General features: G+C 45.2%; 1 protein-coding gene across 1 annotated transcript in view; it reads right to left on the minus strand.

Annotated features, from left to right (window-relative positions):
- The window catches only part of AKAP13 (A-kinase anchoring protein 13), a 218,867-nt gene that overhangs the window by 82,237 nt on the left and 118,735 nt on the right, over positions 1-17,895 (minus strand). The window contains 1 exon segment of the mRNA XM_050712981.1: positions 15,126-15,202. Within this exon segment, the coding sequence (XP_050568938.1) occupies positions 15,126-15,202 (77 nt within the window).

The following is a 17,895-nucleotide window of genomic DNA, read 5'->3' on the forward strand; positions in this document are numbered from 1 at the left end:
CAACCTCTCAGCTGATCTGACATCAGTTTCAAACATATAGTTCTGTCTTTACCAAAAATAACTGCAAATGGAGTTGTCTGGCTGGCTGAAGTGCTGTGGGATCTTGGACAATGCAACAGATATTTATACAGGGTGTTATGAGCGCTGAGAGAAATACTTCTCGCTGTCAAACCCTGGACGTTTTGTATTTCCCTGTGAATTCCAGCATCCCGAAAACAAGGAAGGGAAAACACGAGTGGACAAGCAGGGAACCCCAAAAGGTTGTCAGGGAGCACCTGAATTATGACCTGCAGCTGCAAATCAGCCTCCCAGAACGAACCCGTGCCCCTGCATCCCTGCAGTGTCCCACTGGAGCATGAGCTCTAGTGGTTGTCAGCAGTGATGTCGACCTCCTCCACTGCTTGCATTAGTTCAGCTTCAATTTTGCTTTATGTTTTTCAGTTTTGGATAAGTAACGTGCGAATTGTACACTCTCACAATGAGAAATTATTCCAGCAGCCCAGCGCATGGCCCATTATCACCAAACTCACTCCAAAATGAGAATTTGTGGCTTTAGGGGTTTAGTCCCTGGAAATACCTACAAAAAGTCAGCTAAAAGAAAACAAATAATGGAAAACAGAGTTATTACAGGATTTACTCCCAATAGGGAACCCCCAGATACAAACTAAGACCCCTGCAGCTCTCAGCAACGCTGGTCGCGATGCAAGGCTCTGGGGATTCCAGCCTCTGAAGCTCTGAAGGCAAGACTATGATTTCTGGCATCTGGAAAGGTAATGGTGTAAACAAACGTGTTTAAAATAGTAAATTGTATACTTATAGCAGTTTTCAAGCCATTGTAAACATTATGCAAGTCACTTCATATTGGTTTGCACAGGCCATCCACCAAATATTTGAAGGCCTGCTCAATCCATGATACCCAAACAAGCAAAGTCTGGTAACTTACTCTACAGAGGAATTAGAGTAAATTTGCCTCAAATGCGGGACGAATGGGATGTTTCAATACCTATAAAGTTAACAAATTCAAAACTCAAACGAATTTTTCATTTTCATACTGGCTATAATAAAAAAGTATATTCCGACATCACTGGGATAAGCCCATGGTACTTGAAAGGACTGACTTACACCAACAAAAATGTGCTCCTTTCTATCATAAAAATACATTCTAGAAAGAGTGAAGCCTTGCAGTTTAAGGTTGAGCTTTTGTGCAGGAAGACAGACCACCTTGCATTTGGGGAGTGCAGGAAACACCACATCAGCTTCCCAGAGAAAGGCTCGATGCCCGCTGCTGTAGGCATGGCACGGGGGCAGGCGGCCACTGCCCCAGCCTCACCCTAACAAGAGATCGGGTCAAGGATACGCCTGGTGGGTGCTTCTATCTAAAGAACTGTGCATTTAGAGCTAAAAACAGAGACAGGATAGCAGATTACACAGATGAATTGGCGGATAAAGCCCAACAAAAATGACGTACAGTATCGGTGAGTAAAATTAACAGACAATGTAAAAATGACACATCTTTAGCTGAGGAAATTATTCAACTTTTACCATTCTTTTATGGCTCCAGTTTAAGGCACTGTAATCTAATTGAAAAGCAGCGAAGGGTCATTCAAATGAATAAATCATGCCAGAAAATGATTCAGCTTCCCTCCTTTTTTTTTCTTTTTGTTTTTTGTTTCTTTTCCCTTTTAATTGAAGTCTCTAGGATTCGGCCCTGGGAAGCCCACATGATCCATGTATTGTCTGGGTTGGGTACTCCGTGAAAAAGGAAAAGGTTATCTGTTCTTTCATCTTGTAACTAACAACCTGGTAGGGAAAGCGGTGGGAAAGCAGAGCTCGGTATGAAGGCACCCACCATATTTCCAGGTCAGTTTTTCGCTTGGCTGCTGCTGCAGGCAGGGGCTAGAAGACACTGTGGGACTTGTTTTGCCCTTCCAAGTTCTCTGTTTGCTTTGTGGGAAGGAGGAGCTCAGACCTGACCGGTAACTGAGATGCTCTGGCTGCGGCCAGGACCCTCTCTCCCCAGCAATAACAGACACTCCAGCTCCCCCTCCTACCTACGCTTCCATCCAACCAATATTTTCATACCCTCTCCCCATGTGTTTGGAAACTTGAAATAAAATCCAACGCAAACGTTGAGAGGAGGCATTTGGGTTCCAACTCCCGCCTGGGAGGTCTGTTTTAGGACCACATGAGTATTAATTTGCTCACTGTTTTATCCGTTTCCCTGGTAGTCCTCTGTAAAGAATATTAAACAAACATGTCTTTACAGCACAAGCGCAGGAAAGAATGTTAACCCTGCGGAAGAAACCTGTTTTACAAATTTTTACCCCACTTTTATCTCTCTGGTCCGAAGATGGGTATGCAAGGGTAAGAAGTCACCGGGTCCATGAAGAAAAGCCTGCTCTGTCCAGACACCGTCAAAAGCACAGCTGCTGCAGCCCATCCTAGGTATGTTCTCCTTTTTAACCCAATTTTAGAAAATGCTCCTAAAGGAATTTCAGGACATAAAACACAGGTATAGTTAACAGCCAAATATGTTGAAACACAGTCATTAGTGAGGAATTTTCTCAACTACTGACATCGTTCCAGAAAAATAATACAATATTTATTCGGTTATAAACTAACATCTGCAACATTTCTTCTACTGGCTTGTCAAAGACCCCTTTACAGCAACATTTGCTGTTGCAGGTATAATTCCTAACTGCAATAATGGATCTGAACCCTGCTATTTCTCTCTTCTCAAATAAAGGTAGGGAGCACCCGTGCAAGCATTGGGAATGTCAGGTCAATACAGGTGGTACAGGAAAACTTTAGTTACTGGGGTTTTGTGCTCCCCTCTTATTCGCCCCGCTTGTCAGAGGAGCTGTGCTTCCAGACATTTAATAGCTTTCATCAACAGATAACTAAATAAGCCTAATGCAATGGGCAATGATAACTGGGGACTAAAACGTCAAACAACAGCATTCTGTATATTGGTGTGCCCTGCAATGGCCCGAGGTATCCTACGGACTGGGGCCATCTCAGCAGCTGCCGAGGTCGTGGTGCCGCAGATAGCCGGGCAGCTTGCTCTGGAATAAAACAGATCACCTGAAACTCCTCACCAGCAACAGCACGGAAACGGCTGGCCCGTTTTCTTGGGAAAAAAGGGTGAAATGTTCCGCAGCTCTCAGAAGACCGAAATCCAAAACATTTACGGACTTAGAAGCAAAAAGCTTGCAGATAACCAGCAGGGCTGACGCCCACTCAACCGATGCAAACCAGTAACTGCAACTGGGAGGAGGCCAGATTATGCAGCATTGCTCTGCACAGAAAAATGTCCTCTCTAGTATGAAATGGTTAAAGAATTTTAACTAGAAGCCCCTTCTATCCAAAGTTAGAACTGCTGACTGCTCAGCTAGTCATTTTGGCTATTATGTAGCATTAATCTCCACTGTTTCTGAAGTTAGCCTTCAGGAGAAAAAAAGGCAACTTCAAAACATGCAAAAATTAATGAAAGCCATATGTGGGATACTGTCATTATTCCATGTTTATAAGAGGATCAGGTTTTGTTAAATGGGCTTATTTAATGCAGACGCATAAGAAAAAATACCCAGCAAAAGATCTGAAAGCTATTGAAAGAAAAATATTTTCTTTGTTAACCCAAGCAGCCAGTAACAAGCAAAAAGACACAACTTAAACTAAAAGTTATTATATATTTTAGTGTAACTTTGTTTACAGCTTCACTGACAGCTTATAAAATTCTCATAAGTAGAGAAATCTCTCCTAGATGTATTTTACCCTTTTGACCCTTTTCATCCCGTACTGTATTTAAGCCAGGACAACCTAAAAATCAATGGCTTATAGAAACATCTGTTGGTACAGGCAAACGGTTTAGACTTTTTCAACAGCTGTTGTTATTTTATGCTTTTTTTGGCTAGGTCAATCGGTAAGACTGGAAGAAAATATTAGCTGGGCTCCTTTCCTGACTTTTGTCTCTGTTTAGTGGCTGCAGTCAGTGCCCCGTTCTCCCCCCTTCCCTGGGAGTTTGGGGCAAGAAAAGTCAGAATGCGTCCCGAGTTAAAAAGATACACGGGTCTGTTCCTGGTCACCAGCCTCAAACATGAAATAAAGGAAATACAGCTCCCAGACACACATCTGCATTATTTCACTTATTTACCTAAATATTAGCCTAAAATCTCCTCTGCTCTAGCTGCTTTCTGCCCTGCACCAGGGAGCTAAACCCACACCCGCAGCATGCGCTGCTGCCCATCTCCTTGGCTCCCCTTCCACTTCCAGCAGTGCTCCACAATAAAACCCAGATTTGTTCTGCCTCCCCTTCTGCTAAATCAGTATGGGATCCAGACATTTACCGGCATCCTCCGTAAAAGATAACACACAATATCTTTTAAGAGCCAACCTGCCAAAAGGTATTCAGTGCGCCAGACAGCGCTACTTGCCAGTCAGGGAACATACATTGCTCATAAGAAGACATGCATAAAAACAGAATGTACTTTCCTTGGGAGACTAATGCTTACCTAAAAAAAATCTAAAACAAACCAAAATATCCTATTTTTAAACATTTAATTCAACTGCTACTTGAAACAGTATGTTTCTATATAAAATTCTGTTTTCTGGAAAGAGAAGAAAACAACTTAAGAAGCTTCTAAATCGCTCTAAAAATCATTTCTCAGTGTAGATTCAAACGGCTGAGAGTCGACAAAGGCAATCCTGAGAGCACAGACTTTTTCCCCTTCGTTCTTTTAACAAAGAGAGTACTTGTTTAGCCTTACCTTCAAAACTTCTTATTTTGCTGCCACGCACTCCTAGCGTCCCGGTTGGTATTGACTGAATTATGCCAACCCTTGCCCAAAAGGACAGCCAGAAGCAAAGCCAGTTCAAACAGCCATCGCTTATCTACGGGAGGGAGAGCCCCAGGTTCTCAAGCGGAGGAGATATTTCAGCATTAAAGAATTCTAGGAGCTACTCCAAAACGCAAATTTTTGTTGTCTGGTGTACTGTAAGGATTTCGAGCCCAGAAAGAAGTTATTTATTTAGTCTATATACTTAGATTTATAACAAAGACAGAGGATTCATGTACACTGTTCTGGGTGCCTTTTGCATCATTTCTGACATAAGAAGTAAACCTCAGCTTCCCAAAGACAGAAAACAAGTAATAAACAAGCCTCGACAAGCAAATCTAACACTGTCCCCAGATAGCTGGCTATTAACAAACAGCCTTTAGAGGTTTCTCTCCATGAATCCCCAAAATGCAGTTAAACCATCATTTGCAAAACACCTTAAAGCTCCTTTCAGACTATGCAAAAGGGAGCAAAGGACTGCAACCCAAAATAAAGGCACAATTCCCTCCGTGCCAGCTACAGCCCTACTGCCAGCACTGCCGTGGGCAGGGACAAGCCAGGAGAGCCTGCCCAAAGCTACCACGAGCGAGGGCACCCAGGGTATTCTTGCAGACACCTTGGTCAACCGTAGGCAAAAACACCCCAATCAATCAAAACCAAGGACTGATTTTATTATTTTTTTTTCAGCACCCTCTCTCCCCTTCCCTTTTTAATATCACAGGACCCCAGTCTTTATAGTAAACAGCTCCCTTCTGGCATCTCCAGGTGGGAATATTTGGAAAAGGTGTAAGCTCCTACTCCCTTAAAAGGCTCAGAAAGATTTATCACTGCTCTTCGCTCACCCCTCACATACAGGCATTTGAAGTTAAGACATGTCCACCTCCTCCTCCATGTTATAGCCAAAGAGTTAAATAAATACTATATCTTAGACATATGTATATACATGGTGAAACAGTACACCAAGAAACACATCAGTTATTTCAGCAGACTTTATCAGCCCACCCCTGTCCATGTCTTTGGTAAGAATCACTGCAATCTGCCGGGTAACATTTTGGAGAGGCAGAAGAGATTTCTAAATTCCCAAGAACAAGACCTCAGATCGAAACCAACATGAGAACTGCACCTCCAGCCTTTGAAAATGTGTATTTTGGAAACAAAAGGCCTCCCAACCACTTTTGGGCATTCAGTGCGTCCAGCTGCGTTAAGAAACTAAGCAAAAGCTCAGTGTCAAGTAAGTTAGGATTATGATCTGCTTGTGATTTATGGAGGTAAGTACAGTCTCAGACAGAAGAAAAACAAGTCGCTTGATGCTAAGCAGACTCAGTACCAGGGCTCAGACTAATGAGTTAGAAGGGCGAGGCTTCACGTTCCTGCCTCTTATCTCACCAGCTGGAAGGCGATGTAAAGGAAGGGGGAAGGCATTCGGCTGGTCAATGAGCTGGGCAGCCCGAGCGCCCAGGTACTTGCAGGCTGGTGTTAGTGCTCCCATAGCAGCACAGAAGGTAGAAATGCTTCAGGACAGGGAGGCACACGGTATTTGACAAAGGTGCTGTGCTTCCTGCATGGAGAATGTGTCCCTACATAACTAAGTGCATAAATAAGGTGAAACTACTATTACTGTGCCTGTCACGGTATCAGGGTATAAATCAAGGCAGAAGCATTATCTAACTAGGCTGACACAATCATAAGCCAAGCATCAGTCCTTTTCCAGACCTGAAACGAGAGCGGTGTTAACTCAGGTTAAGTACAAGCTAGCAACAATTACTCTGACTTTAGCAGCACAAACAGAAGAGAAAGCAAACAAGATAACCCAGAAATATTGGCTCTATCTGTTGGACTAGCCTCTTGGGCACAGCTACTGCCTTCATTTTCGCTGAGTACATTGCTGGCACTACGACGATAAACGCAGTATGCAAGAAGGGAGGTGGTAGTTAAGTTCACCAGTGCTTAAGAGAAAATCAAAAGGATGGTGACATCAAATACATGCTTGTATAGCTGGAAATTTAATCCATAAATGAAGCAGAACGAGAAGGTGGAAGGACAACAACCTTGTTAGCTGGAAGAGAGCAAATGCAGAAGAAAGCCCGGTTTAGAATTTGTTCCTCTAATTCCAATAGAGCTGATAAAGTATATTTTATTAAACTATTGCAAAACCCTGTCACATTCTTGTTCCAGCCTCCATGTTGGGGTTATTCCAAAGCAGAAGTCCAAAATACAGCCCACAGTAGTAAAAACAACAAACTGGTGATGGAAGGAGGTGAGCGGCAGCGAGGACCTCTCGTCTCATCCCTGACACCCACCTGCTCCGGGGTCCCGACAAAGAAATTGCCACTGTGAATGCTTTTCACAGCACCTGCACTTGAAGACATCACCTCTTCTTCTGTGTGACTGATGACATGTACAAGTATCCTGCCAAAATTCAAGTTTCCTTTCCTTGAAAGCTTTGATGAGCTTGCTGCCCTGACAGCAAGACCAGCTGTGGCTGGCTATGGCCAGACATGACACAAACGCATCGCTCCGTCCCTGGGGTTTCACACTCGGACTCTGCTCAGCCAAGCCCAGTTCCTTCCATACCGGGGAAGTGCTTTCATTTTAGGTATCATACGCTTGGATACCAGCACTTCTGTAGAGACCCAAGACATTCTAATCCATCTATTCTGGTTTCACAGCCCCAAGCTTAAAGCCCTCTCCATCACCACTAAATCACACCGTCCTACCACTCTGCACCATGGAGCATGCGTAGACCACGCCTGTAGATGAGGCAGAAAGCAGCAGGAAAGACGTCGCCGACAAAGCCAGAGAGCAGTCAATCTGCTCGACACGAGCAAGGACGCTGCATGGAAAGACAAACATTTAGTATCACTGAGGCTTGTATTTCATCTGGTGTTTGAACAGCAGCCTGCGACACAGACGAGCCACTCGGGGCCTCACCAAGACGTACACATGATACAAAGCAGTAACAGCAGAGACGCCGGAGGAATCTGAGATTTCCACCTCTGCTTGAAAAGAACTTGAGAGAAGATGACCCACCTAAAAAGGGTGGGGAAAAAAAGACTGCAAACGATAACAGACATGGGAATCTGTGCGACTACTGCAAAGCTAATTGCGTTTTGATTCCATGTTTCCATGGAAAGAGCTTTAACCGTGCTGGGTAAAAAGCCAAATACGTTTTCGTAACGACTCACACTGCATGAATGGAAATACTTAACAGAAGAAGTATTCTTTCTAATCAGCACTCTAGCTTCGAATACAATCCTCTCTCCTTTGTCCTTTACCCTTTTCTTCTTCGCACTATTGTTTTCATCCTTTGCTAGAAGATTAAGTCAAAAGTGCTTTGCCTGAGGACTGCTGGAGACTGTAAACCTCCATCTGCAGCCAAGAGCCCTGCTCATCTCTCAGACTGCTGTCCCTCTCGCTGCACTGCTAGGGTTCTTCTTCTGAGAGGGATCCTAACGACAGGAGAAAGCACGTGAGCCCATAGGAGCCTCCAGTATAACAGGCCAGCCAGCCTGGGTTGGCAGATCATTTAGAGTTTATCACTCAGTAGGACATCCAGTTCTTGACGGAAAACTTCAAACAACGGAGCGCTCACCCTTTCCTACAGCACATTACTCAAAAAATTAACTATCTTCAGCCCTCAAAGCCTGCACTGTCGTTCCTACAGTCTCAACTGGTTTAGCCTCATCTTCTAAGCCCACATCGCACATATGGCTCTTCCATCAGAGCAAAATGTTGGAAGGGATCCCTGTCCCATGCATATGGTTAGTCCAAGGCCACCCAAACGCTCGAGTTGAGGCAGCGGAGGAAGAACTGTGGTGGCCTCCAGCAGCTCTGCCCCAGCGGTCCCTGGGGGCTTTCTCCCTCCACGTGTCGCTTCTCGCCGTTGTTCACCTCACAGGGAACTTTCTGGATTCGGCACAAACTGCCACAGAAAGCTTTCCCAAATCCTGAAGAACTACGCCTAGAAAACTTGCCGCGAGGGACAGCTACTAGGGGAGGATGGCAAGAGAACTGAAGCACCAGACCACGACTCCTCGCCAGACCCCAGAAGAAATGCACGATAATCGAATTAAAAACCTATTTCTTGTATTAACGATTCCTGGCTAGGGAGGTTTTCCTCTCAGGCACTGTAACTACCAGTGAACTGCAAAAAGGATAAGTCTACAGAAAAATGTACATGCTGGCTTCTCTGCATTGTAGGGTATCAACTCCAGCTCCCAAAATATCAGCACTGGAGCAGGGTAGGTTCGTTCAGAAGGGTAAAACCCAGTGACGCGATACACCAAGGTACCCATTTCTCATAAAAATGCAGTCTCCATTGAAAAGTCCACATTTGGTTCCCTATGTTATCATCTTAATTCCCTCTATATTTAGACTAGGAATTTGGTGTGTGGTTGCCATGTCTACCATACGACAGTTACACCACAAAACTTCAAGAGATTTCAAACACAAATAAAAGAATCCATACAAATCATTGAGATTGAACCATTCAAAACCAGCGCAGTATTCTCCTCCTCATGGCACAATATTCAGTGCCAGCATTACCTTGCCACAGTAAGTGTCTTTTATATCCATTATTTTATGTATCCGTACCTTCATGACTGCATAAAAAATTCATACTCCAAACCCAGGATTTTCTATGATGCGGATCCTTTAGCTCTGTTTTTTTTTTTCAGACTTGTGAAGTAATGGAGACCTTGCAGTGACCGAAGGGGGAGGTGTCGGGGAGGAGAAGTACATCACCATCTCCAGACCGCTTCCATCCCCAGGAGCCCCGTGGTCGCAGCGTGTTCATCTGCCCTGCCGTGAGCCACAGCTGAGAGCAGCATCTCTGCACCGAGTCGGGGATTTGGCTCGTCGTCTGCCTCCCTGCTTTTCTCAGTAACATCCGTGAATCCTGCGCCTGAACTCGGAAGCGACTGTCTCGAGCTGAGGATTAGCAGCGTTCAGGAGAAAAAGGAGTCGGAGTTGCAGCTCCCAGAGAAACTCAGTGTAGGACAAAAAAGCTGCCACAATAGTTGTATAAATGCCTTCCTGCTGCAGATTTCAAAGCATGAGTAACAGTAAAGGCCAACAATAATCCCAAGCTGGTTTGAATTGCTTTTTTTCCCCCCGTGCTTTTTTTTTCTAGCTCTCCACAGCATGTGCCATGGACTCAACAGCTTACACAGCGATGTGCAGAGCAGCCGCCAGAAGCAGCCCGCAGCAACGGGCGAGCTCTTCTGCAGAGCCATGAATGCAGCAGGGGCTGAGCATCTGACACTATTTCCTCCCAGCCCTCTCGCGCCTCTGCTGGGAGCCCCCGGGGGCACGCGCAGGATGCCAGTGGGTGTGAGAAAGGGCCCTACGGATGGGCAGCCCAAAGCCCTGACCGGTGCGGTGCAGTCGTGTGTCACCCTTTAGCACCGATGCCAGGCTTCGGGCAGGCTCCTTTTTGGCTGGGTTTTTCCATGTTTACTCTAGTTACAGTACAATATTTACAAAGAGAGAGTTACACAAGTGATTTTAAAGAGGCAGGGCTGGGACACGGCCTATTGTTAGGGCTGCACTTTCCACCACGGCACCCTGCTTTGATTTGTTCCTGACACTTCAGCCACTCGGTCTGAAATTCCCCATGCTGTTGGGAGGCTTCCCAAGCTGTTCTGCAGAAAATGCAGTTCTTTGGAAAATGCAATCACACGATGGCGGACCATCGCACAGTCCGGAGAGATGTATGCACACACGTGGAGCAAGCTGGCTTCAGTGCACACAGGCACCGAAATTTTGGTGTTTTCTCACTGTGAGCAGGTTGTTAAAGAAATTACTTCCTCAGAAAGTAAATCTAAAGCGGAGCCTGCAGGACTATAATGACGCCTTGCCTTGGGCCACCACCACGTTTTGGTATTTTTGAGCCACGAAGCATCATCTCCCATCTTCACTCCAGCACCAGGCTCTCCTCTTTTCTGAGCAGCAGCCACTAGGGGGGGTGACACCGGACACCTTGTCCATGATTGTGTCCATTTATCTGCTGACACCAAGGACGAGAGACTACAGCTGGAGGAAAGCCAGACCTCGGGATCCTTCACACTCACTGCCCATCCCAACACCTCCCTCCTGCGCGGGTCTCTGTCACCCACAAGCCCTCTGCCACCCAGTCTATCCCATCCCCTCTTTCTGTCTCCACCAGGTAGGCACAGGGAAAACCTCACTCAGCTCCCGAAACCCTGGGAAGAGCCTTTGGAGAAGGTCCTCAGACGTTTTAGCTGCACAACTGAAATCCACGGCACAGGAGCTCGGGAGGAGAGTGCGGGGCTGGGCAGGAGCTGCTGCCCCCAGATCTCCAGCTCCTCCTGCGGGTCCCTCTGCAAGGACCAGGGAAGGCAACGAAGCAGAGCAAGCTCACACACATGCAGTGCATGCACATGAAGCATACAGGTACATTTCACGGAAAGAAAGGGGGAAAAAAATATAAAACCACCCACAAAACCTAGGGACCTACAAATCAAAAGCAATGGCCAGCAACAGACATAGGCTCTGCCCCAGCTGAAGGTCATCTGTCTTATCCACAACAACTCCCAGGGAAGGAGGTTTCATACCCTCCCTAGGTGGTCTTGCAACAGTTTCATGATGATAACAGGAAGTTTTTTCAATATCCAGCCTCAATCATCCTGGCAAATTAGCAAATCAGTAAATTAAACTGCCACGGGAATCTAGGACTTTAATAACCACTATTACATGTTGGAAGCCTGCTGGATTGCACAACAGTTTTCTTTTTGTTACACTGAACAAAATTAGTTCTTTCAACCTCTTCTCACGTCCCTTAATCTTTTCTTGCTGCTTCCTTCTGGACACCTTCCAGCACGCCTGCATCCGCCTTGGAGAGGACACCCACAACTGGATCTGATGACACCGACAAGGTCTCCGCAGCGCCACGCATGAGTAAGTCACCTCCCCGTCTTATGGATGACACTCCTTCAGAGTAACCCAAAACAAGATCTGACTCTTTTGCAATCACCTCTCACTGATGATTCATGCTTAAGTTGTGGTCCACTAAAAATCCTTGGTTGTTTTCTATGCATCACTCTCCGGCAATCCTGACTTGGTAAATGTGCGTTTTGATTTCTTCTCTGCAAGCGAGATAATTTGCATCCCCCTTCTTCTCTTATCTGGACACACTCTCCGGTTTCTTAAGGTCACTTTGAACTCTAACCCTGCTCTCCCAAGTGCCTGCAACCCCTCCCATCCTGATGTCATCTGAAAGTCTTATAAACACCCTTCCGTCTTCCAAACCATTACTGAAAATACTGCAAGCTTTCCTCCAGAAACTGACCTCGCTGATATATTGCTGTAGTACTTAGATGAGTGGGGAGATGAAACTGCAAATTTTGTTCAAGCTTCGTTCTAGGTGAAGATATTTCGAAATGACATGTTTTTCTGGTAGGCTGCAACTTCTGGAAATACAGATGTTCATTTAAAAACTAATTCATGTGTCAGAGGTAGGAAACATTAAACTCAATAAGATCCAACTAACACAATTAATACAAAGAGAAGGCCATTTCCCAGTGAACTGTTCCTGTTTTCTTCCAGCTACAATTCCTCAGCCACAGGCTTAGACAACCGAAGCCATCAGATGAACCCAGAAGTGCAACTTTATCTAGTCTGCTACACGAAGTCAAAGATTTAGCAAGTAACGAGTCATAACTGCTTTATGCCATCAACACAAGAAGAAAAGTATCTCAGGGTACAGCTCATTTCACGTTGCTGTTTAACTTCCACATTGTTGGAGCAAGCAGGCTCCATTTCTGAATTACTTTGAATATCACAATATGTAAAAGTTAAACCAGATTTCTCATTAAAACGAAGGATCTTAAGTTATTTGATTAAAAAAATGCTAAAGTCTGATTTTAATGGATCACATCAAGTTATCGCCCCAGCTCCACTCAAGACTGCCCCCACCCCCCCCAAAAAGAGCTCGATAAGAACTGGTGGAGTCTCCGGCAGGACGAGCACTCGCTCAGCATGCAAGGGACTTGGGGAATTGTTGGTACAGAATTTCTATAGCTGAATAAATACGACCTCCGAGAAAACATTCTGGTGATTTAAGAAACAGACACTTTAAAACCCCATTTTAATTGGAAAAACCATTTTTCCATTATTTTCTTTTCAGTGTTTACAACCCTACAAACCATTATTTTCCTAAACACTTTTCAGCTGCAGCTTTTCCGTGACATGCACAAGAACCTCGCTCAGGCCCAGCACGTGTACCTTATACGTGTAACACTGGGGCACGCTTTTGGCATCAAGGGTCCAGATAACCCCCAGTCTTTGGAAACCAACTCACAAGAAAGAATTTTCCCCCTTCTCTTTCCAGTGTGTTTGATCTTATTGTTATTCAGCCCGATTCCACTATACAAGCAGTACTGGAGCTTGTTAGGTTCCAATTTTTTATTTTTATTTTTTTAAATAGCCTGTGTGTACAAACAGCTTTCCACATTGCGTATTAATAAACAACGTTGTGCAAACCTCTCAGCCACAAACCAAGGGTTAATGCAGTTCCCAGGCAGCTTTTCTCGAGTTCCTGAGAGCAGGGCTGAGGCTGCTGAATACCTGCAGCTCCTGACCAGCTGCAAGTAACAACAGTTCTATTTGCAACAAGTTCAGAAAACCACTTTTACTAACCACAAAATGGCTCGGTAATGAGAAGGCAATGAGCACCTGAAAGACTTCTGGCTACAAAAAAGTCAGCACTAAATAAAGCAGAGACAGGACAGGGCAGGAGATGCACTTTTCATGATTGCTTTTTCACTGGCCAGCTCCCTACTCAACCTAGATGTGTGAATTAAGCTCTATTTATAAGCCTTGCACCGATTATTTTTTTTTTTAATGGCCTTAATATAGTGCAGTTGTTATTTTGTTTCTGTTGAACGTAGCAACAGGAAACCCTGTCAGTCCTGCAGCAAACTTTCCATTCCCCTGACACTCCCATTCCTGCAACAGAAAAGGCAGATTTCTAAAGAGGTGTTTGATGGGGTGGGGAGGTGGAGAGGAAGAAGAGAAGAAAGCACACACAAAGTCTCCAAATGCCTGTAAAACATGCAAAATGGAAGCCAAATTCAATGTTTCTTTACTTTTTTTTTTTTCTTGTTTGAGAGGCAAGCACCTTGAAATAAACCGATATAATAAGAGGACAGGGAGTGTCCTAATTTGTATCTTCTAAATATATCTTACTGTATGGTACCTAAGTATTAGTCGTGAAAATGATCTCTAATAAAGGGTCAGTAAAATAACATCAGCATCTTAATGCTCACGCATTCCAGTAACAAAAGACTTACTTATCAAACAGCACGGATTTTACCTTGAAAAGCTATTAGCTCCAGTCCCTGGATAACTCATTGAGCAAACAGCTACAGAAATTAAGCCGTAACTTGTTAAAAACAAAATAAACCTGATTTTATTACAAGCTTTGGCAAGACTGTTCTTCTGCCTAAAGAGCTTTACTGTGGGATGAGCAAAGTTTTTGGTGCTCCACCCTGTAATGTTAACTCATCTCCCCAGTATTTTTTTTCTTTTAACAGCTTCATAATGGCAAGCTAACACACAAACACAGCTGCTCAGCGGCAACATGCACGAACACAGGCTCCGAGCAAGCTAGCATTTACAAAACACTCTTTTTCAGGAACAAGAAACTATATATAAAACCCAGGAGCAAAAGCAAATCCAGCTAAGAAAGGTGAGACCAAAAACCCCAGCTCCTGATAAAGCAGAGCACACATTCGCGGTGTTTTAAACCAAAAGTACATTCCTTTTGAGCTCAATATTTACATTTTTTATCGCGGACGGTGCTTAAAAATGGCAAAGCAGAGGGGTTGGGGGAACGGTAGCAAAGCCAACACAACTCATTTCACATCTCTGGCTCGGCCTTTTCCTATGGTTTCCCCCCTGTGAGGAATCTGGGGGGTTTCCCTCCTGTTTGATCCCCCTACGTCTTCTCACTGCTCACTTCAGTTCAGATAATGACCTTATTCATACAAACCCTTGTACAACGCTGCCTCATGAGCAACCTTTTGGGCCAATCTGTATTTCACAACCCAAACGCGGCTTAATCCGGAGCGTTTTAAAAATGCAAGAGCTAAAAAAGCCCACACCATTTTTAAAATGCTGAAACAAAGCGTCACAACGAGCGACAACTTTCAGCCTTGCAAAAGGCTGCAGAAGGAAACCAGCAGTTTAGGTGGCCGTCTCCTGCAGTGGTGGCATTTCTTTAAAAAGCACATTAAAAATAGCAGGTAACAAAGCATAAACGACACTCACCGCTTCCTCGCAAGCTGCGCTGTCTCTGGGATCTTTCATAAAATCCACCTCATCTTCAGTTTTCATTTCCAACTTCCCTGTGAAAACAGAAGGTTTGCACAGGCAATTTAAAACAAACTTCGCTCAGGGCTGCTGAGATTTTTCTGTTTATTCAAACCAGTCTCAAAAAAAAAAAAAAGAAAAGAAAAAAGAAAAAAAAAGAAAACCAAACCCCTTCAACAAGTCCATTTTACTCCCGACATCTGGTTTCATTCCCGACTTTGCTGCTTGTTTGTTATTAGTTTTAACAACTATCGTGTCTGGGCTGAAGGAAACTATGAAACAGCAGCAAGCCCAGGGAGAAACGTGCGGCTGGGCTGCTCCTGGGAGGCTCTAGGTGAGGCTGAGCACATCTGCGTGTATTTGCCCATGTATTCATTTGGCTCCCATCCCTCCAGCTAAAGAACCAAAGTTTTTGCTCTTTTTCTTCTTACCATAACCCGAAGAGAATGCAGAATATGAGCTTTGCTTTCTCCATTGATATTTTCAGTGCTGAAAAAATGACGAGCTTCTAAAATTCAGCTCTGCCTTCAGGACGCTGATTTGGTCCCGGGACTAGGAAGGCCAAGCCTCGTCTGGTGGACTTTACAAAGCCCCAGCTGATTTCCCCCTCCTCGCCACCGCAGCGGTACAAACGCTCTGTCCCTGCTGCTTTCTCTGCCCAGCAAACCACGAAAACTTTCATCAGTCGCCCCTCCCCAGGGGTTCCCTTCTGTGTACCTTTCCTTGGCATGAACATCAAAGCTGTAAAAATCTTTTTCCCCTAAGCCAACGGCTCTCACAACACCCGAGAACACCAGGAATTAACGTAAAGAAAATGATGCTTTGATGACAGGATTACTGTCTGCAAAGCAGCTTGTTTGAGCAAACTCATTTATTTTTCCCCAGGGGCTTGTGGCAGTGCCATGCCCACGCCATGGCCACGCAGCCCAGCGTGGAGGAGCGCAGAGACTTGGTCAAGGCTGGAGAGTGGCTGTGTTAGGGCTAAAGCCCTGCCCTAATCCTGCTCACTCTCATTTCTCCTAAAACCCAACACCCCATGAATGGCGTCGCCTTCTAAAGGGAGATGCTTGTTTGCAGCGAGTTTTCCCATTCGAGGAGGGGATTTTGCAAGAGGATGCCTCCATCTCAACTGGAAAATTGCTGCAGCGACTGCTGCCAATGGCCTTCCATTAGCATTAAATCTGTTGTTGACTTTGGGGCTTTAGGGATATCTGGTTTTGCAACGCACTATTGATAAAATAACCCGACGTTACTAACTCAAATTGGCATAATTTTGTCTCAGTTAGATGAGTTTGTGCGCAGACTCTCAGAAATCCGAGATGACACTACGAGCTTCTGAAAGTCCCATTTACTGGCAAAGCAGAAATCAGGGTCACAAGGAGAACTGCTTGGGGTCGCAGCAATGCCGTGATGGGGAGAAATGTGCCCTGACAGCCGACAGGTTGGTCCAAAGGTGTAAGAAGGAAAGTGCTGGTGCACTGGGGACGGAAGAAAGCAGCCCAGCGATACTCGGGGCGGCGTAAGAACTGGAGGAACAAGCCATGGGCCAAACGCTGCTGTAGGCATCAGAAGAAAATCAGGAGATTCCCAGTTCTGCTTGAGATTTCCTCCATGCATCTGAATGAGTTACTAGGGCAGAGTCTCTGCTTCCCCATCTGAGAAGCAGAAACCCTAAAGACAATCCCCTCCCTGATAATGGCCTTGAAAGCACAGCCCGGGCGGTGCTTGTGGCATTTTCATGTCCTGAACAGTGTGTCAAGAACACTGCTCCCTTTAAGGTCAGCAATTAGCATTTCGGCTCAATCCTAGCAGGATCAGACCCTCATTTTATTGTCGGGCTAGATAAAAATCGAGAGTTTTAAACAGCAGAAACACATGGTTTGTGCGCTGAGGCTTGGGTGCTTCACTTCCATGTCGCCCTCAGGGTGAAACACAAGGGGATCATTTCTTGCACTCTGTCACTTCTTCGTAAACTGCTACTCAGAAGCATAACCTCAAACTAGAGACTGGTATTATAATATCACCACAGGCCTTTAGGGCACAGAGCACCTTACCACAAGTGCAGTGTCATTAGCATCACTCGTTATCGATTCACCCTGCTCCTCCACAAGGGGAAGGAAACTGTAGGGAGTGCCTGTCCACGTCACCACGAGGTGAGGAGTGGTAAAACTCAAATAGGGTGATGTGCTCCTACCTGGCAATGGGGGTTTGCTTTAAAGGCTGAGATCTACGAGAAGATACACCAGGGAAATTTCTCCCAGAAGAAGAGTTTGGGAGCAGTGGTTATGGTATTTGTAAATGTGAGATGCCAGACCCCAACCATGCAGCCAGGGTCGCTTGCTGTTGAGAAGCTGCATCTACCTGGAGGTGTTTTGTCAGCACCAGCCGAATTCCTCAGACACATTCTCTTACCTCTCGGTGCCCAGCCTAGCTGTCGTGGCGTGCTTTCAAACCCTAACTGCCTGCTTGTTAAACAGGGAGCTTATCTCTGCCTGACTTGCAAATAACATCACTGAAGGACCCACTATTTGGCTGTAACACAGCTCTGAGTCGAAATCTAAGAGCATGAGGAGCTACCCTAGGGAAGTAGGATCTCCTACATCCATCACCTTCCTTCAATTTTGTGATCAGACGTGAGATGTTTATCTGGATCAGATGATTGTCCCTTTGAGGTCTCTGTTTTGGGGTGAGGTTGGAACTAGTAAGATGCGATGAGAAAAACTGGTAT

Source organism: Cygnus atratus, chromosome 11 (genome assembly GCF_013377495.2).
Source record: "Cygnus atratus isolate AKBS03 ecotype Queensland, Australia chromosome 11, CAtr_DNAZoo_HiC_assembly, whole genome shotgun sequence".
Lineage (NCBI taxonomy): Eukaryota > Metazoa > Chordata > Aves > Anseriformes > Anatidae > Cygnus > Cygnus atratus.